Here is a 20,232-nt window from a genome sequence, read left to right as displayed (position 1 = left end):
TTTGGTTACACTTGATTATCTTTATTCACTTCCATGTTACGCTCAGTGACTGAAGGTGACACGGTTAGGAACTTATATGATTTAATTTGATAATGATAATTGTTTTATCAATWTTGAAGTGTCAAAAGCATTGGTCTGGGACAGTACATTATACTTTTACAAGTAGCCTACATCCAGTCCTCATATTTGAATCGCTTTTTGAAGTTTGAGCCTTTTGCCTTTCCGTCGTCATTTAACCACGTGGGCCGAAAATACATATATAAAAGGTAGAAGAAGCCATTGTTCCCGATATAAAGAAGTAGCTAGTGAACATGGCGTCAACAAGCCGGTGTGTACAATATGTATCCCAAGCTGTTTTCTGTGTTTTGCATCAGTGTCTTTTCATATGGGAAAGTGAAAGTTATTGAACAATGATGAACAATGATGATGGCGATCAACACGGAGAGACGCTTGTTTCCAGTGTTTTCCATCATAGCCGCCGGAATGTCCATTACTGACTTTTAGCTAACCTTCGCTAGCCTACCAAAAACACTAACGTTATCAAATCACAGTTTTACACATTGTCTCTATCGTATATCATGTCAACTTGATCATATTGTTTGTAAACATCCGATATAATGTTAGGTAGCGCAACAYGATATCTAACTTCCAAATCATGATGCAAACGCGAGTGTCAATAAGCAATGTTTTTAGGGATGGGTGATGTCGCAACTTCGCAAGGTGATGTTGTCTGGCCAGCTCAGCTGGCTAAATCCAATTTGCTAGCTACATTAATGTATTTACAGTAGCCGAGTGTCAACGGACACCTAGACAGTGATTTAATCATGAGAAGTTATTCAGCCATTGAATAGATAATTGTCACAAGGACACTGCAAGTTGATTGGGTTGTTTAACCAGCAATTTATTTCACTGGCTGTCTCAAAATAGCTTGTTTTCACTTTTCACTAGCCACAGGTTGCCGCCAAGTCCGTTAGCTAAATGGGTTATGTTTTGGTATTGTAGAATCGAATTGGTGTCGAGRATAATTTTCTGAAACGCTGGAAGMCCATTTTTTGGGTAACATTGTCCTACGTTTTTTGGCCACATCACCACTGAATCATAATTTAGGTTGGAAACTCATCTACATTATGTTGACACAATCTCTGCAGTGGCTTTTCTGCATTAGTATTGTAGTAGGCCTACTTCCCAGTCCATTTATCTTGGTATGCATATACATATTCGATCAATAAACAAGTAACATTATGACTGGTGTTGATGCTTGTGAACAGTTACTGTTGTAAAACAAGCAGCCATAATTGCTTTTGCAACATTGTATGTCATTTTCAAGAAGTGCCTTTTGTTTTTATATTATTAAAAGGTAAATATGATCCTCATATTTCTCAGATTAAGGGAAAGGCAGTCTGACATGCTTAACAATTTGTGTACGATTTTAACAGGCCTACACAATTTCCTTGTCATTATCATAATTTGCCAACTCACTAAACATACTTTCTCACCTTGAGCAGTGTCAATCGGCTTTATCAACTGTGCAGTGTTCACTGAAGTGTATAGAGTTAAGTAAACTAATACCATGTCCTTGGCAGTAAACCAGCTTTATGGAGATAAATACAATCACACCCAGTGCTGGGTTAACTCTCACTAGGCAGGGTCAAAGGTAAGAGGTAACTGTTGGCTGACCTCTGGGATCTATTCTTTACTTGCAGTGGAGACGGCCAGGCCCTTCCTAAGGTGCAGTGCCCCAACCACCCAGACTCCATGCTGGTGGAAGACTACAGAGCAGGGGATATGATCTGCCCCGAGTGTGGCCTTGTAGTGGGTGAGTGATAGGCTGCACACACATAGCATATGTTTTACTATCCTTGTGGGGACCTAAAATGTATTTCCATTCAAAATCCTGTGTTCCCTAACCATAACCTTAACCCCTAAACCTAACTCTTATTGTAAACCTAAACCTAACCCCTAAGCTTAAAATAGCCTTTGTCGCCGTGGGGATGTGGGAAATGACCCCATGAGAGAGAATTATCCTTGTTTTACTATCCTTGTGGGGACTGTTGGGGATTTCTGGTACCCATGAGGATAGTAATACACACACACACACACACACACACACACACACACACACACACACACACACACACACACACACACACACACACACACACACACACACACACACGTCAACAGACTGACACAAAGCCTTATCTGTATGGAGGAGATGTCTTTGCAGTAGGTAAATAGCGTAACATAACATACACAGAGGCCTTATGTACTTTATTTTCTCTAATTCACTTTCATTTCTTATAACCGACAAGAACTTTTGAACATTGGATCAGCAGTTACTCACCCCAATTCCGGCTTCAACTTTGACTCATCTGCCCTGGGCTCTTTCTGTAATTCCGACCCAATTTTCGGGGTACCCAAGAGAAACCACCAGTGTTAGAGGCATGAGAGGGGACATCCTGGCGAGATTAAGGTGAAAGGAAAACCGGCTACCTCTTCCCTTCATTCTATTCGCCAATTGATAAGAAGATGGATGACCTCCGATGGATTCTCCATTAACCGAGCGGACAGGACAGTAGAGTCAGGGAAATCGAGAGGGGAGCGGTGAGCCTCTTAATCAACAACAAATGGTGTTCTGACTCGAGCGCAGTGGTAGTCTCGACCCATTGTTCACAAGTCTTGGAATACCTGATTGTCAAATGCCGACCCTTCTACCTCCCGAGGGAGGTTTCAGCTGTTATCGTGACTGTTGCACGACCCCATCCACATCGACAGGGCTGCAATGGAGCGGGTCGAAAGCTTCAAGTTCCTCGGGTCCAAATCACTGAGGACTTAAAATGGTTCAAGCGCACAGTCGTGAAGAAGGCGTGACAGCGGCTCTCCCCCTCAGGAAGTTTGGCATGGGCCCTCAGATCCTTAAAGTTCTATAGCTACACCATCGAGAGCATTGACAAAATGGCTACCCGGACTGAGTTGACCCTTTAATGCATTTTTATTTCCTCATTTACGCTGCTACTACTCTGTTTATCATACATCCTGATGCCTAGTCGCCTTACCCCTATACATATCTACCTCTATCACTCCAGTATTCCTGCACGCTGTTCTATATCTATATGGTATTGGAATTGACCTTGTATATAGTGCTTACTTTCTCGTTTTCTTATTTATTTTCTTTATTTCTTGTGTGTTTTTGTTCTTCCTTGTGTTATTTGTTAGTACTACATTGATATTGATCGCTGGATTGTTGGGTTTAGAAAGGCATTTCACTGTACTTGTGCCCGTGACATTAAAACTTGAAACTTCTGGGCCTACACTTCTATAGACACAGTCCTAACCTCTAGTTCGGGGGGAGTGATGTGTTTGTGCTGTTATTATGACATGTGACTTGAGTAGCAAGGCCCTTACAGATGTCCTCCAGCGATTTTTGAATTGTTCATGTTGAAAATATATATTCCAAGTATAAATACAGTAAAGTACACACACGATAGGGTAAAAAAAAGAAATTGTGAGCAGAGGGGGACTAAAGACGTCATGTATGACCTGTCACATAGCTAGAGTGCATAATACCAGGAAATTATAGAAACATAACATCCTCTCAAAGATACAATAGAATCAAATCTGTCCACGCCTTCCTTAGACGGCCTTGGAAAGCCACCCTAGTTAGAGCAACAGATTGCATTACAGGGCTCTATCTGAACGTAACAGTCCTATGGGACTCCCATTTTGAGTCCCATTCGGAAAGTATACAGACCTCGTTWTAGCCTTTTTTCTCAAATKGATTAAATTGTTTCCCCCCCCCTCATCAATCTACACACAATACCTCATAATGACAAAGCAAAGACATGTTTTTAGATTTTTTGCAAATGTATAAAAAAAAAACGGAAATATTACAGTTACATAAGTATTCAGACCCTTTACTCAGTACTTTGTTGAAGCACCTTTGGCAGCGATTACAGCCTCGAGTCTTCTTGGGTATGACACTACAAGCTTGGCATACCTGTATTTGGGGAGTTTCTCCCATTCTTCTCTGACACTTTGTCAGGTTTGATGGGGAGCATCACTGCACAGCTATTTTCAGGTCTCTCCAGAGATGTTYGACCGGGTTCAAGTCCCCGGCTTTGGCTGGGCGACTCAAGGACATTCAGAGACTTGTCCCGAAGCTACTCCTGCGTTGTCTTGGCTGTGTGCTTAGGGTCGTTAACCTTTATTTAACTTGGCAAGTCAGTTAAGAACAWATTCTTATTTTACAATGACTGCCAAACCCTCCCCTAACCCGGACGACGCTGGGCCAATTGTGCGCCACCCTATGGGACTCCCGATGGCCGGTTGTGATACAGCCCAGGATCTAACATTTTTTAAATAATAAAAACATCGGGACACCAATAGAATTGCAATACATATTGTATCGCACCTACGTACAGTTGAAGTCGGAAGTTCACAAACACCTTAGCCAAATACATTTAAACTAAGTTTCACAATTCCTGACATTTAATCCTAGTAAAAATGCTTTGTATTAGGTCAGTTAGGATCACCACTTTATTTTTAAGAATGTGAAATGTCATAATAATAGTTGAAAGAATGATTTATTTCAGCTTTTGTTTCTTTCATCATATTCCCAGTGGGTCAGAAGTTTACATAAACTCAATTAGTATTTGGTAGCATTGCCTTTAAATTGTAAACTTGGGTTAAACGTTTCGGGTAGCTTTCCACAAGCTTCCCACAATAAGTTGGGTGAATTTTGGCCCATTCCTCCTGACAGAGCTGGTGTAACTGAGTCAGGTTTGTAGGCCTCCTTGCTGCACACGCTGTTTCAGTTCTGCCCACACATTTTCTATAGGATTGAGGTCAGGGCTTTGTGATGGCCACTCCAATACCTTGACTTTGTTGTCCTTAAGCCATTTTACCACAACTTTGGAAGTATGCTTGGGGTCATTGTCCATTTGGAAGACCCATTTGCGACCAAGCTTTAACTTCCTGACTGATGTCTTGATATGTTGCTTCAATATATCCACATAATTTTCTTTCCTCATGATACCATCTATTTTGTGAATTGCACCAGTCCCTCCTGCAGCAAAGCACCCCCACATGATGCTGCCACCCCCGTGCTTCACGGTTGGGATGGTGTTCATCGGCTGCAAGCATCCCCCTTTTTCCTCCAAACATAATGATGGTCATTATGGCCAAACAGATCTCTATTTCCGTTCATCAGACCAGAGGACATTTCTCCAAAAAGTACGATGTGCAGTTGCAAACCATAGTCTGGCTTTTTTTATGGCGGGTTTTGGAGCAGTGGCTTCTTCCTTGCTGAGCGGCCTTTCAGGTTATGTCGATATAGGATTGTTTTACTGTGGATATAGATACTTTGTTTCCTCCAGCATCTTCACAAGGTCCTTTGCTGTTGTTCTGGGATTGATTTGCACTTTTCACACTAAAGTACGTTCATCTTTAGGAGACAGAACGCGTCACCTTCCCGAGCGGGATGACGGCTGCGTGGTCCCATGGTGTTTATACTTGCGTACTATTGTTTGTACAGATGAACGTGGTACCTTCAGGCGTTTGGAAATTGCTCAAGGATGAACCAGACTTGTGGAGGTCTATCATTTTTTTTCCTGAGGTCTTGGCTGATTTGTTTTGATTTTCCCATGATGTCAAGCAAAGAGGCATGAGTTTGAAGGTAGGCCTTGAAATACATCACAGGTTCACCTCCAACTGACTCAAATTATGTCAATTAGCCTATCAGAAGCTTCTAAAGCCATGACATCATTTTCTGGACTTTCAAAGCTGTTTAAAGGCACAGTCAACTTAGTGTATGTAATCTTCTGACCCACTGGATTTGTGATACAGTGAATTATAAGTGAAATAATCTGTCTGTAAACAATTGTTGGAAAAATGACTTGTGTCATGCACAAAGTAGATGTCCTAACCGACTTGCCAAAACTATAGTTTGTTAACAAGAAATTTGTGGAGTGGTTGAAAAACGAGTTTTAATGACTCCAACCTAAGTGTATGTAAACTTCCGACTTCAACTGTAGTTACTATTCTTATTTACATTTATGAAGTGTTAGCCCTGGTCCCAATGTCACTGAATACCGCTTCCCTTCCTAATATTGAATTTCCTCTTCTCTTTTTGTCACAGAAGGAAGGACTTAAATAAAATAATGCTTCCACCAAGTTATTTTATTTAACAAGGCAAGTCAGTTAAGAACATACGGCCTACCAGAAGGAAAAAGGCCTCCTGCGGGGACAGGGGTGGGATTAAAAATAAAATACAAATATAGGACAAAACGCACATCACGACAAGAGAGACACCACAACACTACACAAAGAGAGACCTAAGACAACAACATAGCATGGCAGCAGCACATGAAAACATAGCATGGTAGCAACACAACATGGYAGCAATACAACATGGTAGCAGTACAACACATGGTACAAACATTATTTTGCACAGACAACAGCACAAAGGGCAGGAAAGTAGAGACAACAATACATCACGCTATTATGCTATGATGGTGAAATCAATACAGTGGGTGCTTGATGTTTATGGCTTTTACCTCCTTTATGTATTAATGTAAGTGCTGAAGGAGAGTAAGGTAAATGGGGAAAGGAAGTTGTTTAAACGTATTTGAGCTTAGCCCCGTGTAGTTTTTATTTAGTTATTTAACCTTTTTTAACTAGGCAAGTCAGTTAAGAACAAATTCTTATTTACAATGACGGCATAACCCCGGCCAAACCCGGACGACGCTGGGCCAATTGTGCACCGCCCTATTGGACTCCCAATCACGGCCGGTTGTGATTCTGGAATCGAACCAGGGTCTGTAGTGACGCCTCTACCACGTAGACCGCTGCGCTACTCGGGAGCCCAGTAATGTGTGTGGTTCCCCAGGTGACAGGGTGATTGACGTCGGCTCAGAGTGGAGGACGTTCACCAATGAGAAAGCCACCAAAGACCCGTCTAGAGTGGGCGACGCCCAGAACCCACTCCTCAACGGGGGAGACTTGACCACCATGATCAGCAAGGTAAGTACACACATTGGCCATCTTACCTGGCGCCACAACTGGCACAGAGGCCCTGCCACCTAGCTATAGTCACCACTTACAGAGAAAGATGCTTAAAACGATTTTAATGTTTGTGGTCTTAGTGGCGCCAGACAAAGAAATTCAATGAAAATAAAATGTATGCTCCTCTTTTTGTGTGTGATATGGCCTACATCAGGTTCCACAGGTTTCCATAAGATACTTAATTGTCATAAGATTTACCAGGTAGTAAGTCTATATCACTAATGTTTCCAACAATTCTGTTGTCACCATAGGGAACAGGCGCGGCTAGTTTTGACGAGTTCGGCAACTCCAAGTACCAGAACCGGCGGACTATGAGCAGTTCAGACCGCGCCATGCTAAACGCCTTCAAAGAGATTACCACCATGGCCGACCGGATCAACCTACCAAGGAACATCATAGTGAGTCCCATTCTCTCTTCTACTTTCATTTGTTTCGCTTTGTGGAACCTAGCAGCTAGCTAGCTGATTCATCTATTTCCAAAACTCAAGTTCTTTGGCAGGTTTTCTCTGAACTAAACTATATGAATGTTCACAGCAAACTGAGGGTAAATGGTGTCTTTGACCCACAGGACCGAACAAATAACTTATTTAAGCAAGTGTACGAACAGAAGAGCCTGAAGGGCAGGGCCAACGACGCCATCGCATCAGCCTGCCTTTACATCGCCTGCAGACAAGAGGGCGTGCCTCGGACGTTTAAAGGTGAGCTCCTCTAAAGAGGATGTTTAGAGCATGGAATTGCATATCGAATCATCTATGGTTTTAAGATCATATTAGCATGTTCCAAGCAACGTCTTAGAGTGAGTGCTTGTTGTTTCGGCCGCTACAAATTTTAAATCAAGACTTCACGGTTATGAAATTGACCTGGATCGTGTTCATTAGGCACCAAACAGAGGAAAACTGACTGAAACAGGGATTTTTATTTTCGTCTTTCGTTTTCAAATGTTCTCCCTTGCATGTCTTATTAAAACGACCCTGAAGGTTTCACTAATGACTCCCTTGTTGTCATCCATCCCCCGCAGAGATCTGCGCGGTGTCCCGCATCTCCAAGAAGGAGATCGGCCGCTGCTTCAAGCTGATCCTCAAGGCCCTGGAGACCAGCGTGGACCTCATCACCACCGGAGACTTCATGTCCCGCTTCTGCTCCAACCTGGGCCTGCCTAAGCAGGTGCAGATGGCGGCCACCTACATCGCCCGGAAGGCCGTGGAGCNCACCGGAGACTTCATGTCCCGCTTCTGCTCCAACCTGGGCCTGCCTAAGCAGGTGCAGATGGCGGCCACCTACATCGCCCGGAAGGCCGTGGAGCAGGACCTGGTGCCCGGCAGGAGCCCCATCTCTGTGGCCGCCGCCGCCATCTACATGGCCTCCCAGGCTTCCGCCGAGAAGAAGACCCAGAAAGGTGAGATTGTGGGTGGGAGGATGGTGGAGATAGTGGTGGTGGTTGTCTTTTTAAGGTCTTCTTGATGGGCTGAATCTGAACTATTTGTGTTTGTCTATGAACCTTAAAACATGGTTCAGTAAATTTCAGGCACGAACAACAGCACAACAGTGTACTGTTTGTGGTCCACACTTGTATTTCTGACTAGAGAGCTCACACAAACTGTTTCTGAATGTTCACAAACTCATATTTCTGAGAACACAATTATCACCAATGGTCTGAAGACTTGAAGCACCAGTAGTCATTTCTGCAAGTCCTCTCCCTTTTTGGACAGAGATTGGAGACATCGCCGGTGTGGCAGACGTCACAATCAGACAGTCGTACCGACTCATCTACCCCCGAGCGGCCGACCTCTTCCCCCCGGACTTCAAATTCCACACCCCTGTGGACAAACTGCCCCAGCTGTGAAGACCCACTCGCCCCGACGACACTTTAAAGGTTATTTTTCTAGTTTTTATTCTATTAGCGATTTTTCCCCCCTTGTTAATTAACTTAAGACTTCAGGCCATTGTGAAGGCACTTTTTGCAGGAATACAGACAAGTACAGGACACACATTCCAATACTTTAAAAAATGAGATTGCAAACTGTACTTACAGTATTTCATTTGAGTGGTATATATACTGTATATACAGTGAGGGAAAAAAGTATTTGATCCCCTGCTGATTTTGTACGTTTGCCCACTGACAAAGAAATGATGTGTCTATAATTTTAATGGTAGGTTTATTTGAACAGTGAGAGAGAATAACAACAAAAAAATCCAGAAAAACACATGTCAAAAATGTTCTCAATTGATTTGCATTTTAATGAGGGAAATAAGTATTTGACCCCCTCTCAATCAGAAAGATTTCTGGCTTCCAGTGTCTTTTATACAGGTAACGAGCTGAGATTAGGAGCACCACTCTTAAAGGGAGTGCTCCTAATCTCAGTTTGTTACCTGTATAAAAGACACCTGTCCACAGAAGCAATCAATCAATCAGATTCCAAACTCTCCAGGATGTCAGGGACAATATTGTAGACCTACACAAGGCTGGAATGGGCTACAAGACCATCGCCAAGCAGCTTGGTGAGAAGGTGACAACAGTTGGTGCGATTATTCGCAAATGGAAGAAACACAAAAACTGTCAATCTCCCTCGGCCTGGGGCTCCATGCAAGATCTCACCCTCGTGGAGTTGCAATGATCATGAGAACGATGAGGAATCAGCACAGAACTACACGGGAGGATCTTGTCAATGATCTCAAGGCAGCTGGGACCATAGTCACCAGAAAACAATTGGTAACACACTACGCCGTGAAGGACTGAAATCCTGCAGCGCCCAAGGTCCCCCTACTCAAGAAAGCACATATTCATGCCCGTCTGAAGTTTGCCAATGAACACTTGAATGATTCAGAGGACAACTGGGTGAAAGTGTTGTGGTCAGATGAGACCAAAATGGAGCTCTTTGGCATCTACTCAACTCGCCGTGTTTGGAGGAGGAGGAATGCTGCCTATGACTCCAAGAACACCATCCCCACCGTCAACAATGGAGGTGGAAACATTATGCTTGGGGTATTTTTCTGCTAAGGGGACAGGACAACTTCACCGCATCAAAAAAAGGACGATGGACGGGGCCATGTACCGTCAAATCTTGGGTGAGAACCTCCTTCCCTCAGCCAGGGCATTGAAAATGGGTCGTGGATGGGTATTCCAGCATGACAATGACCCAAAACACAAGGCAACAAAGGAGTGGCTCAAGAAGAAGCACATTAAGGTCCTGGAGTGGCCTAGCCAGTCTCCAGACCTTAATCCCATAGACAATCTGTGGAGGGAGCTGAAGGTTCGAGTTGCCAAACTTCAGCCTCGAAACCTTAATGACTTGGAGAAGATCTGCAAAGAGGAGTGGGACAAAATTCCTCCTGAGATGTGTGCAAACCTGGTGGCCAACTACAAGAAACGTCTGAGCTCTGATTGCCAACAAGGGTTTTGCCACCAAGTACKAAGTCATGTTTTGCAGAGGGGTCAAATACKTATTTCCCTSATTAAAATGCAAATYAATTTAGAACATTTTTGACATGYGTTTTTCTGKATTTTTTTGTTGCTATTCTGTCTCTCACTGTTCAAATAAACCTACCATTAAAATTATAGACTGATCATTTCTTTGTCAGTGGGCAAACGTACAAAATCAGCAGGGGRTCAAATACTTTTTCCCCTCACTGTATGTCCAAGTGAGAAAATGTAATTGGTGTTTGCAATATTAGGCTGGTTTCATACTATATACATTTTCTTTTGTAGGAAATGCAGGTTCTATTTTGTTAGCTTGTTTGCTTTGTATTAAGTAAATTAAATGCTTTTCTGAAAAGCATGTTGAACACCTCATGCATTGATTAACATTAAACTTTGTTTACAGAATGAGATTTTTTCTGTGTTGACTAATACTGCTTATGTACCATTTGGAGTGTTAAGAAACTTTTCTCTATTACTAAGCTGAAGTTCCATTGAGTACATTGATCAGTACCTCTCTGGCCTTTGAGGACAGCCCAAGTTTATCTAGTTTCAGCTAGTCTCGTTCCCACTGCCTGGTGTACAGTTGTGGGCCTAGCATTGCAAATAAAGCAAGTGTTCAACACACCATTGTATCTTAAAAAAAAAAAAAAAGGTATTTTAAGGGAGTCAAAGGTCATCTGGCTTTCATTACATCACGTATTTGCAAAGTTGAACCTGACTGAACGTTACACTGTAGCTTAATAAGGGGAACTTGCTTTCAATGCTTCTCCTGGATTAATTAAGGTAAATTAGTGCCAACTACTCTTCTGCCAGAGCTGTAGATACTTATAAAACAGATCACATTTTAGTTATCCACTTACCTTGACTTCAAAGATCAGGACAAAAGATACATATTAGCGCCATGCACTGAACAAAAATATAAATGCATCATGTAAAGTGTTGGTCCCATGTTTCATGAGCTGAAATAAAAAATCCCAGAAATGTTCCATTATTTCTCTCAAATTTTGTGCACAAATGTTTTTATCCCTGTTAGTGAGCATTTCTCCTTTTGCCAAGATAATCCATCCACCTAACAGGGGTGGTATATCATGAAGCTGATTAAACAGCATGATCATTACACAGGTGCACCTGGTGCTGGTGGCAATAAAAGGGTGCTGAGGAGTATTTCTGTCTAATAAAGTAATAAAGCCCTTTTGCTGGGAAAAAAACAAATTCTGATTGGCTGGGCCTGGCTCCCCAGTGGGTGAGCCTATGCTCTCCCAGGCCCACCCATGCCTGCACCCCTGCCCAGTCATGTGAAATCCATAGATTAGGGCCTAATTWATTTATTTCAAATTKACTGATTTCCTTATGTAACTCAGTAAAATCTTTGAAATTGTTGGATATTGCATTTATATTTTTGTTCAGTAAAATTCCATGCTATTTCTCAAAAGCCAGCCCCAGCTTTGTAAGCCTYGTTTATACCTGGCGCTAATATGTATCTTTTGTCCTGATCTTGTCCACATTCTGATTGTGCCCATATTTTCACATGGTGGAAGCCTATTAAAATGTGTCTCATATTCGTCCTCTGACAAGTTCCTGGTTCATCCCTGCATGCAAATGATTTAACAGCTATTCTTTCAAAATAATATTTTTTTAAAGAGATATTGATGCCATAAGTCGATGGTTCCACCTGTCAWTGTTTTTAGAAGACGGAATAATTATTTAAATGTTTTCACCAGCTACACTTGTAAGATATCAAGGTACAATGCATGCCTGACTACCTCTGGGGGTGGCCAGGAACATCACAATCTGATCAAAATGCATCTTTTAGTCATTTACAACAATCTGAAAATGTGGGCACAATCAGAATGGAGGACAAGATCAGGAYAAAGGATGCATGTTAGAACCAGGTATAAAAGGGGCCATAGAGAATGATAGAGGCCTCTAGTGGCCAAAAGGCTGTTTAAGCATGTGGCAGCGCCATTTTAACACAGTCCACTGCGTGGGAGTTCCTATGGGTTGTAGCCTGAAAGGCGCTGCCTTATGCTGTCACATACGCTATAAAATGGCACAGATGAGTCCTCTATGGTCTGAGTTCAGTAAGATATATACTCTCTGGGACATGGATGGACAGTGGATTGCCATAGTATGTTGATGGCCAGTTTCTACGGGAGATTCTTAAAGCAAAGACAGCAGAGTTGTGTGAGGGATGTGCTGACACCAATGGAATACGATATGCAAAGGAAGTAGCACCACTCTAACAACGTTTAATTTGTGCATTCATGATAGGCGACAAACGACGACTGCAAAATGCTTCTATACACCAGGTTCAACAGTCTTGTGTAACTTCAATGTGGTGTACCATTAAAAAAAAGGTTGTATGTTTGTAACATGCTCAAACAGCTCCCCCCCAAAAAAAACTGTACAATCTTTTTTCATAATTACGCTAAACATAGATAATTAAAAAATATCTTGATAAAATTAGTACTTTCAGCTTAATTGTGTGTACATATATATATATATATATAAAATATACCCTGCCCTCCCTTGTAGTGATTAATTTACATATTGTCTGCACAAACTGGCACTGAGCTTAGTTTACACTCCAGAGTAAAAGTTTCCCCTAGGATTAGGTTCCACTTACCCAATCCTAACTTTAACCAAGAGGCAACTTCACCCATCACGCTTTTCCATAGTCCCACTGTCAGGACTGGAGGGATGGGTTTTGGTAATCAGCTGTCCTGTATCAGTCACTTCAGATCCACCATTTGACCATGTCCAATCATTGCAGCCTGTGAGATCTCCTTGCTCTTGTATCTTCTTCAGTTAAGAGAATGATTGCAGTATCGAGGTTGGGATCAATTCCATTTCAACTCAGTCAATTCGGGGAGTGAATGGAAAGTCAACAGAAATACTAAATTCACTCTCGGCTTCAATTCGATTGGAATGGAACTGACAAACTCTGTTAGAAATGCTAGAGGAATTGATTCTACCCTCAAGAGTACAACATTKCTAGCTGAATGCATTGTTACCCCTCAAGAATTAGATCTGGGGCCGTATATATCAAGKGTCTCAGAGTAGGAGTGCTGATTCTGGATCAGGTCMCCTTGTCCATATAAAATTATTTGTAATCCAAAAGGCAAAACTGATCCAAAATCGGCACTTTTCTCCGAGACGCTTGATACATATGGCCACTGCTTTTTGGTGCTAGGAATCCACCAGAAGGAGCCATGTCAGGATAGGTCTCCGTAGTGTGCGTGCGCTCCTTACAAATGACCACGTTTAAAACGGTGACGTCTCCGTTGATGTGTGGTATGCTGTGTAGTCTAGAACTGTTCGACCGCAATAATGATACTGTATTTCAACAACCATACAGCACTACATAAAGAAACCCATTAAAACGATACAGTTAAAGCTCATGTGAAACTGGCATGGGCACAGTACATGAGGGACAGAGTTTCTGTAATACCACGAGGACTAACACTGGATGCACTGCTTTTGTGTAATGATCATCCGTTTAAAAATAACTTTTTTCTGGGCTCTGTTCTTAGACATAGCTCTATGCTTTGGTAGAAACAGGAAGATTTTAAGGCATCTTTAAAAAATAAAAATAAACARCTGGGGCAGAGAAAGACCAGGATAAACTAAAAAGGAGACCTTCCTTGGGTTTCAAGTGACGAGGCAGTAGTAGTCAAGATGTTTGTTGTCTTTAACCTTAAGTGACGGTTCAGTGATAAAAATTCTCAAAGCGCTCATAATTCGTAATACAACATGGCATACATGTTAACCCTTACAGAGAGATAAGTCATTTAGTTATGGCAGTGGGTTTGCGAAATGACTTGTTAAAAACACAGAGGAATACTATTCTGTACATGATAAAAAAAACAGAACAATCATGTTATTCAATATCACGGTTACATTGCCGGCATTTCCTTTGACAGTTCACTTGACAACATTCTCAGTGGTCAGACAATAGACACGACCTGCGCTGGAGGCCTCACTCCTCCTCTTTTCCTCCCCGAAGTTTCTAAAGAGAAATGTTGTTCTCTTTCTGTTAAAGAATAACCTCGGGGGTTCAGTTGTGGGAGCGGGGGCTTTAAATGGCAGAGTGCCGTTTGTTCCCCTGTCTTGCGACGTTGGTTTGGAAAAGAGGCGTTTTAAAAATGGTGAGCTACAGTCAGTCAGCGCTGTGTTGGTTGGTTCACAGTGTGTGTTTGTTCAACACATTTGGAGGAGGAGGGAGAAGGGGGGGCTAACACCAGTCTGCGATGTAGTCAAAGTCAGAGAACATGTCCTGCTCGTCCCCGCTGAGCGCCCTTGGTTCTCTGGGTGGGGTCAGGATGGGCGCTTCTGAGGTAAATTCGTCATCGAAGTTGCTGACGTCGTTGGAGTCCTGGATGATTGGGACAAATGGAGGCTTAACCTTCTTGGCCAGTAGTCCGTTCCAATCCATATTCTGGGGGGGAGAGAGAAAATGGGTGAGGAAATAGTGAATTTATGTAAACTCTCAGGATAGACTTGTACTGCATCTACCTAATGAGAAAAACTGTTTGCGACAATAACCAAGATTAGGCAAGTCTCATGAACAGGAGACTACATAAGTCATTTTGTGGTATCCACATTGCCTAAAATTGTGGCTGTGTTTAAAATGTTGAAAGACATTAAATATGAGAAAGTAGAACATTCTTTACTTACTCTGAAGAACAGATGTTTTTTGACTTCCTCTGCGTCTCGCTCTCCTGCCCCCAGACGTCTTTCTGGACTCCTCCTCAAAAGCTACAAACAAAAAGAGCATAACAAAGTAGAATAAACATTGAAGCTGTAATTCAAAACTGTCTTTTGTTTCTTCTCATTTCACACTTTCCGATAGCAGTAGTTTGAGGTGTTGTGTTTCATTAGGGTCAATCTGAGGTTAGTGCACTATTTGAGGTTAGTTTATTAAGGGATCCAGAACCCACCCTTCTCATGACGGAGATAGCCTCCGTTGAGAGGAACCTTGGGTAGCGGACTTCATCGTTGACGATGCTGTCAAACACCTCCTCTTCATCATCCCCGGGGAAGGGAGACTGTGGGGCGGGCAAAAAAGTTTTTTCCCCCACATACAGTCAAGTATATATAATATATATATTTTTGTACTGACCAGACCGGATATGTATATAATGTTAGAAAGGTCATGACAATTGTGATAAAGGCAACAACAACAAAAAATCTTAATCTTGTCAATTCAATGCAAAGATTCTAAAATATTCTGTTCTCAGAGCTGACAAAGTATTGACCAGTCATAACACTGAGTAGGTATCCATATGCCAGGTGTGAAGGTGAGACCCACTAACCTCTCCAACCAGCATCTCAAAGATGAGGACCCCCAGACCCCACCAGTCCACAGCACGMGTGTACGACGTCTCCGTCAGAACCTCGGGGGCCAGGAACTCTGGCGTGCCACAGAACGTACTGGTGCGGTCCCTGAACCCCATTCCTGCCAGAATACACATAACCATGACACATGTTTAGTACAGAAACTTTACACCCAGACATGTAAATTGTTATTATATATATTTTTGGGTACTTTCTTTTTTTTTTACCCCTTTTTCTCCCCAATTTCGTGATATCCAATTGGTAGTTACATTCTTGTCCCATCGCTGCAAATCCCGTACGGACTCGGAAGAGGCGAAGGTCAAGAGCCATGCGTCCCCCGAAACACGGCCCCGCCAAGCTGCACTGCTTCTTGACACACTAACCTCTTAACCCGGAAGCCAGCCGCACCTGTACGGTACAGCTGGCAACCGAAGTCAGCGTGCATGCGCCCGGCCACCACAAGGAGCCGCTAGAGCGCAATGGGACAAGGACATCCCTCCGGCAAAACCCTCCCCTAACCCGGACGACGCTGGGCCAATTGTGCGCCGCCTCATGGGTCTCCCGGTCGAGACACAGCCCGGGATCGAACCCGGATCTGTAGTGAGGCCTCTAGCGCTGCAGTGCCTTAGACTGCTGCGCCACTCGGGAGCCACCAGGCATGTACGTTTGACACCAACATAAGGTTCAGATCAGCAGAGACCTTAGATAGAGTTTTAAGGTTTTGACTGAGTCAGATGTAGGTTATTATACATTCATTTTACATTCAATGGTGTTGGAAAAGTGACATTAAGTTGAGGTTGTGTTTGTCCCACTTACCCTCTTTGCAAAGGCCAAAGTCAGCGATTTTTACATAGCCCTCAGTGTCCAATAGCAGATTGTCAAGCTTCAGATCTCTGAAAGTGAAACAAAATCATGAGAATCACCATCAATATATGTTATATCAGAGCATATATTCACCCAGTGAATGGAAATATGCTTACCTGTACACAATCTCATGTTCATGTAAAAACTGTAATCCCAATACGACACAAGCTGCATAAAATCTACCAAAGACAAAAAAATACAGATAAACAGTTGGAGTCAGCAAAGAATCAGAGAAATCAGGAGAGAATCCACTTTATAATATATCAACTTTTATAATATGATGTAGGGTACAAGTGAATACATGACACTGGATATGTGGCTGGGCACTTAAGACACTAGTTCAAAGCCAATTGCGCCAGCATTATTGGTGAGGGGGCCCCTGAAAATAATCTCAGTGCAGCAGCAAAACTTCAGTGTGAGCAAGTGAGTCTTTAACCCCCCCCCCCCCCAAAAATGCAAGTCAAGTCATTTTACAAATGCAAGTCATGATTATATGGGTTGCTTTGCATAATATTTGTATATTGAGTAAGGCACACTGTAGCAAAAAACGTCTGCAAAAGGAAAATGAAAATCAGTGTTCTTATTGGACAAATCCAGGTAGTTCCTCCCTGTTTCGCTCTGCATCAAAAAGTTGTCTGTCTAATGAACAGGGCGGCAGGTAGCCAAGTGGTTAAGAGCGTCGGGCCAGTAACCAAAAGGTAAAAAAAGGTAAACAATCTGACAATGTGCCCTTGAGCAAGGCACTGAACCCTAATTCCTCCTGTAAGTCACTCTGAAAAAGAGCATCTGCTAAATGACTAAAATGTAAATGAACAGGACCCTGGTGTCACTCACATGGCCCTGGGCTCGGAGAAGACGTCAGCGTGGATGTGCATCATCAGGTCTCCCCCGGCTGCGTACTCCATGACGAAGCACACGTGCTCCTGCGTCTGGAAGCAGGCGAAGAGGTTGACGAGGAACGGATGGCGCACGCTGTTCACCGTCTCAAAGATACGTTTCTCACACATCAGACTAGGGGGGGGAAGACAGAGAAACAAAGATGTAAGCCCCTGATACCTGAGCAAGGCTCTTCTTAGATTACAAAAGGAATTCAATGCTACTCAAATCCCATGTGTAAATCAATTCCTGAAATGAAAATGCATAATATACAATAAGTCGTTTACCAGACACTTTTATCCAAACGCGACCTACAGTCATGCGTGCACACATTTGTTACGTATAGGTGCCACATGGAATCGAACGCACTATCCTGGCGTTGAAAGAGCCATGCTCTACCAACTGAGCTACAGAGGACCAGAAAATAAATCAGCCCAAACTCTTGGTCAGAAAGCTAAGCTAGTATCTTATTCCCCAGGTGAAAAAAAACAAACGGTTATAGGAGCAATATGTAGACATCACTCTGCCATTACATGGTTGCTAAAATTCTAAAATGTTTGCCTAATTTCAGTTTAGGTGACAAAACAAGCAAAGAATAATTATATAATCATTATATATTTTTAATAACCAAAAATATCATACTTCCGGCTGTTTGAAGCTGATATACAATTTACTACAGCAGTCAATTTGTGTTACTAACCCCCAAAGGGCCTAAAAATAAATCTGTCAGTTTGCATCAGAGAAAATGTCTTCCAACTCAGTCTCTAGAAACATTTGATGGATTTTCCAGGAATATATTTGTGAGGACACATTGAATTTCTGTCATTCTTTGAAGGCTGTTAGAAAATACATTAGGGTCCTGTATGTAACACAAGGAAACTGACTATCCATTAAAAAAACACACAAAAAGAACACAAAAATCACGCAATGCCTTTATGAGCCTTCAACTTTACATTTATACCTACTCTTCATTGACAGACAAAACCGTACTTTAACCCTGTTGATTACTACTGATAACTATATTACTACTAATCACACTGTCAAGAGTATGTCATAGTATTTTCGGCTGTTTGAAGGTGATGTACAAAACCGAAAGCCGTAGTCAACTCTGAACTGAATAACACGGTTGAACAAAGGTAAGCTGTTACGCTCAGCAAACAAACAGTTAAAAAGGCATCAGTATCAGCCCTAATTGGTTTAAGTGCTCAGGTTGAGCCCCTTACCTGTCCACCTCGTCACGAGCCACAATGTCTCCTTTCTTCAGGGCTTTGATGGCAAACATCTCTCCCGTGCTTTTATACTCGGCTAACAATACCTGTGTGGAGTGAGGGAAGAGAGAAGACATTTTAGGTAAGCTAGGTTGTTTTTTTCAGAAACAGCTCATTTCTCTAGAAGGGCTGTATAAAGGATCGAGAAATGGGTTGGGTGTGTACTATGTACCTTTCCGAAATGACCACGACCAAGGACTGCAACACATTTGAAGTCTTTGAGACTAAACTGAAATTGCTCTTCTTCCCTGGAAATGGAGGTAGATATCACATTACATGGAAAAATACAAACTATTGCTTTCAACAAGCCCCCAAAGAAATCATGCACATTCTCATGGAAGCTGGGCAAAACACACTGCCCCAATAGATGAACTGTAACCAACCAAACCGATTAAAAGCAAGTCATGCATGCATCCGAGTTTCTCCCCAAACAGCATTGGAGTCGCAGATATTCAGCCTATTTGAGAGGACCAGTTTTAGGAGAGGCACAGAATCGCTGATCTTGATCACATAGTGAGTAGTTATTTGGGACGCAAGGTGATTTGTAGATGGGTGATTCTGCGCAGTCCAACTGCAACGTAGTCGTTCTCCCAAACATGCACGTTGTTAAGTGAGCCCTACCTTATCTCTGTGTCATTCTGTATGGCTGTGAGCTCCAGGTCTGGAGGCTGGATCTCCGGCTCTACTACATTGTCTCGTCTGTCAAGGTCCGACGACTTCACCGCTATGCTGTTCCTCTTGTTCAAGAAGTCAAACGATGCCAGTGCATCCTGCAAAGGTAGAACACACTTCTTAGGAGGATGGGGCAGTGGGGTTGTGTTCAGTATGGCAAACTGTAGTAAAATGTTTTGGGACGGAAAATGTTCAGGTTCAGTACATCCCCCGTTTAGCGTTTGTGTTGTTATTTTACTGAACACGACTCAGGTTTCCATTGACAGTTGTTTCATGTTTTAATTCACTTGAACTGGGATGTCCATTACCATATATGACTACGTGTCACTACTTCCTCCAAATCGGGCATCTCCATGGTAACCCCATGTCCGTACCTGTACTTCCTCCTTGTCRGGTAGTTTGTTGTCCTGTGCCAGTGGTTCTCTGATGCCAGCGGGTAAAGGGTAGTGCTTGGGTCCCGAGGTGGGCTCTTTGTCAAAGTCCAGCTTGGTCACCAACGGGTCACTAATGTCACTGGAAGGGAAGGTGCCACATCTTAATTACAGAGGAATACAGTGCCTTCCAAAATTATTCAGACACCTTCACATAGTGGGATTAAAATGTATTTGTCATTTTTTGTCAACAAATAACACAAAATACTTGAATGTAAAATTGGAAGAAATTTTAAATAGTCATTGCATAAGTATTTGGCTCCCTGAGCCAATACATGTTAGAACCACATTTAACATCGATTAC

The 20,232-nt window shown here is 42.6% G+C and overlaps 2 protein-coding genes across 4 annotated transcripts in view; one reads left to right on the top strand and one right to left on the bottom strand.

The window, feature by feature from the left end:
* The first annotated feature begins 237 nt into the window (after positions 1-237).
* On the top strand, positions 238-11,466 carry LOC111957274 (transcription initiation factor IIB). Of its 2 annotated transcripts, XM_070436621.1 has the most exons (8): positions 238-328; positions 1,704-1,816; positions 6,887-7,020; positions 7,314-7,460; positions 7,631-7,760; positions 8,081-8,226; positions 8,323-8,458; positions 8,772-11,466. In XM_070436621.1, the coding sequence occupies exons 1-8, from the start codon at positions 312-314 to the stop codon at positions 8,903-8,905; spliced, it is 957 nt and encodes a 318-aa protein (XP_070292722.1). In that variant the 5' UTR covers positions 238-311; the 3' UTR covers positions 8,906-11,466. The 2 variants fall into 2 exon arrangements, with proteins under 2 accessions (XP_070292722.1, XP_070292721.1); XM_070436620.1 differs by having other exon boundaries at positions 8,081-8,458.
* Positions 11,467-12,709: 1,243 nt separating this feature from the next.
* The window catches only part of LOC111956542 (serine/threonine-protein kinase N2), a 50,661-nt gene continuing 43,138 nt past the window's right edge, over positions 12,710-20,232 (bottom strand). For both annotated transcript variants that reach the window (XM_023977017.2, XM_023977016.3), the window contains exons 12-22: positions 19,872-20,010; positions 19,447-19,595; positions 18,998-19,073; positions 18,781-18,872; positions 17,516-17,692; positions 16,798-16,860; positions 16,634-16,710; positions 15,796-15,938; positions 15,421-15,528; positions 15,158-15,238; positions 12,710-14,918 (exon numbers count right to left, since the gene is read on the bottom strand). In XM_023977017.2, the coding sequence (XP_023832785.1) occupies positions 14,715-14,918; positions 15,158-15,238; positions 15,421-15,528; positions 15,796-15,938; positions 16,634-16,710; positions 16,798-16,860; positions 17,516-17,692; positions 18,781-18,872; positions 18,998-19,073; positions 19,447-19,595; positions 19,872-20,010 (1,309 nt within the window). In that variant the 3' untranslated portion in view covers positions 12,710-14,714. The remainder of the gene's footprint in view (positions 14,919-15,157; positions 15,239-15,420; positions 15,529-15,795; positions 15,939-16,633; positions 16,711-16,797; positions 16,861-17,515; positions 17,693-18,780; positions 18,873-18,997; positions 19,074-19,446; positions 19,596-19,871; positions 20,011-20,232) is intronic.

This window comes from Salvelinus sp. IW2-2015, linkage group LG32 (genome assembly GCF_002910315.2).
Source record: "Salvelinus sp. IW2-2015 linkage group LG32, ASM291031v2, whole genome shotgun sequence".
NCBI classification, from domain to species: domain Eukaryota; kingdom Metazoa; phylum Chordata; class Actinopteri; order Salmoniformes; family Salmonidae; genus Salvelinus; species Salvelinus sp. IW2-2015.
This window is presented reverse-complemented; position numbering and strand designations above follow the sequence as displayed.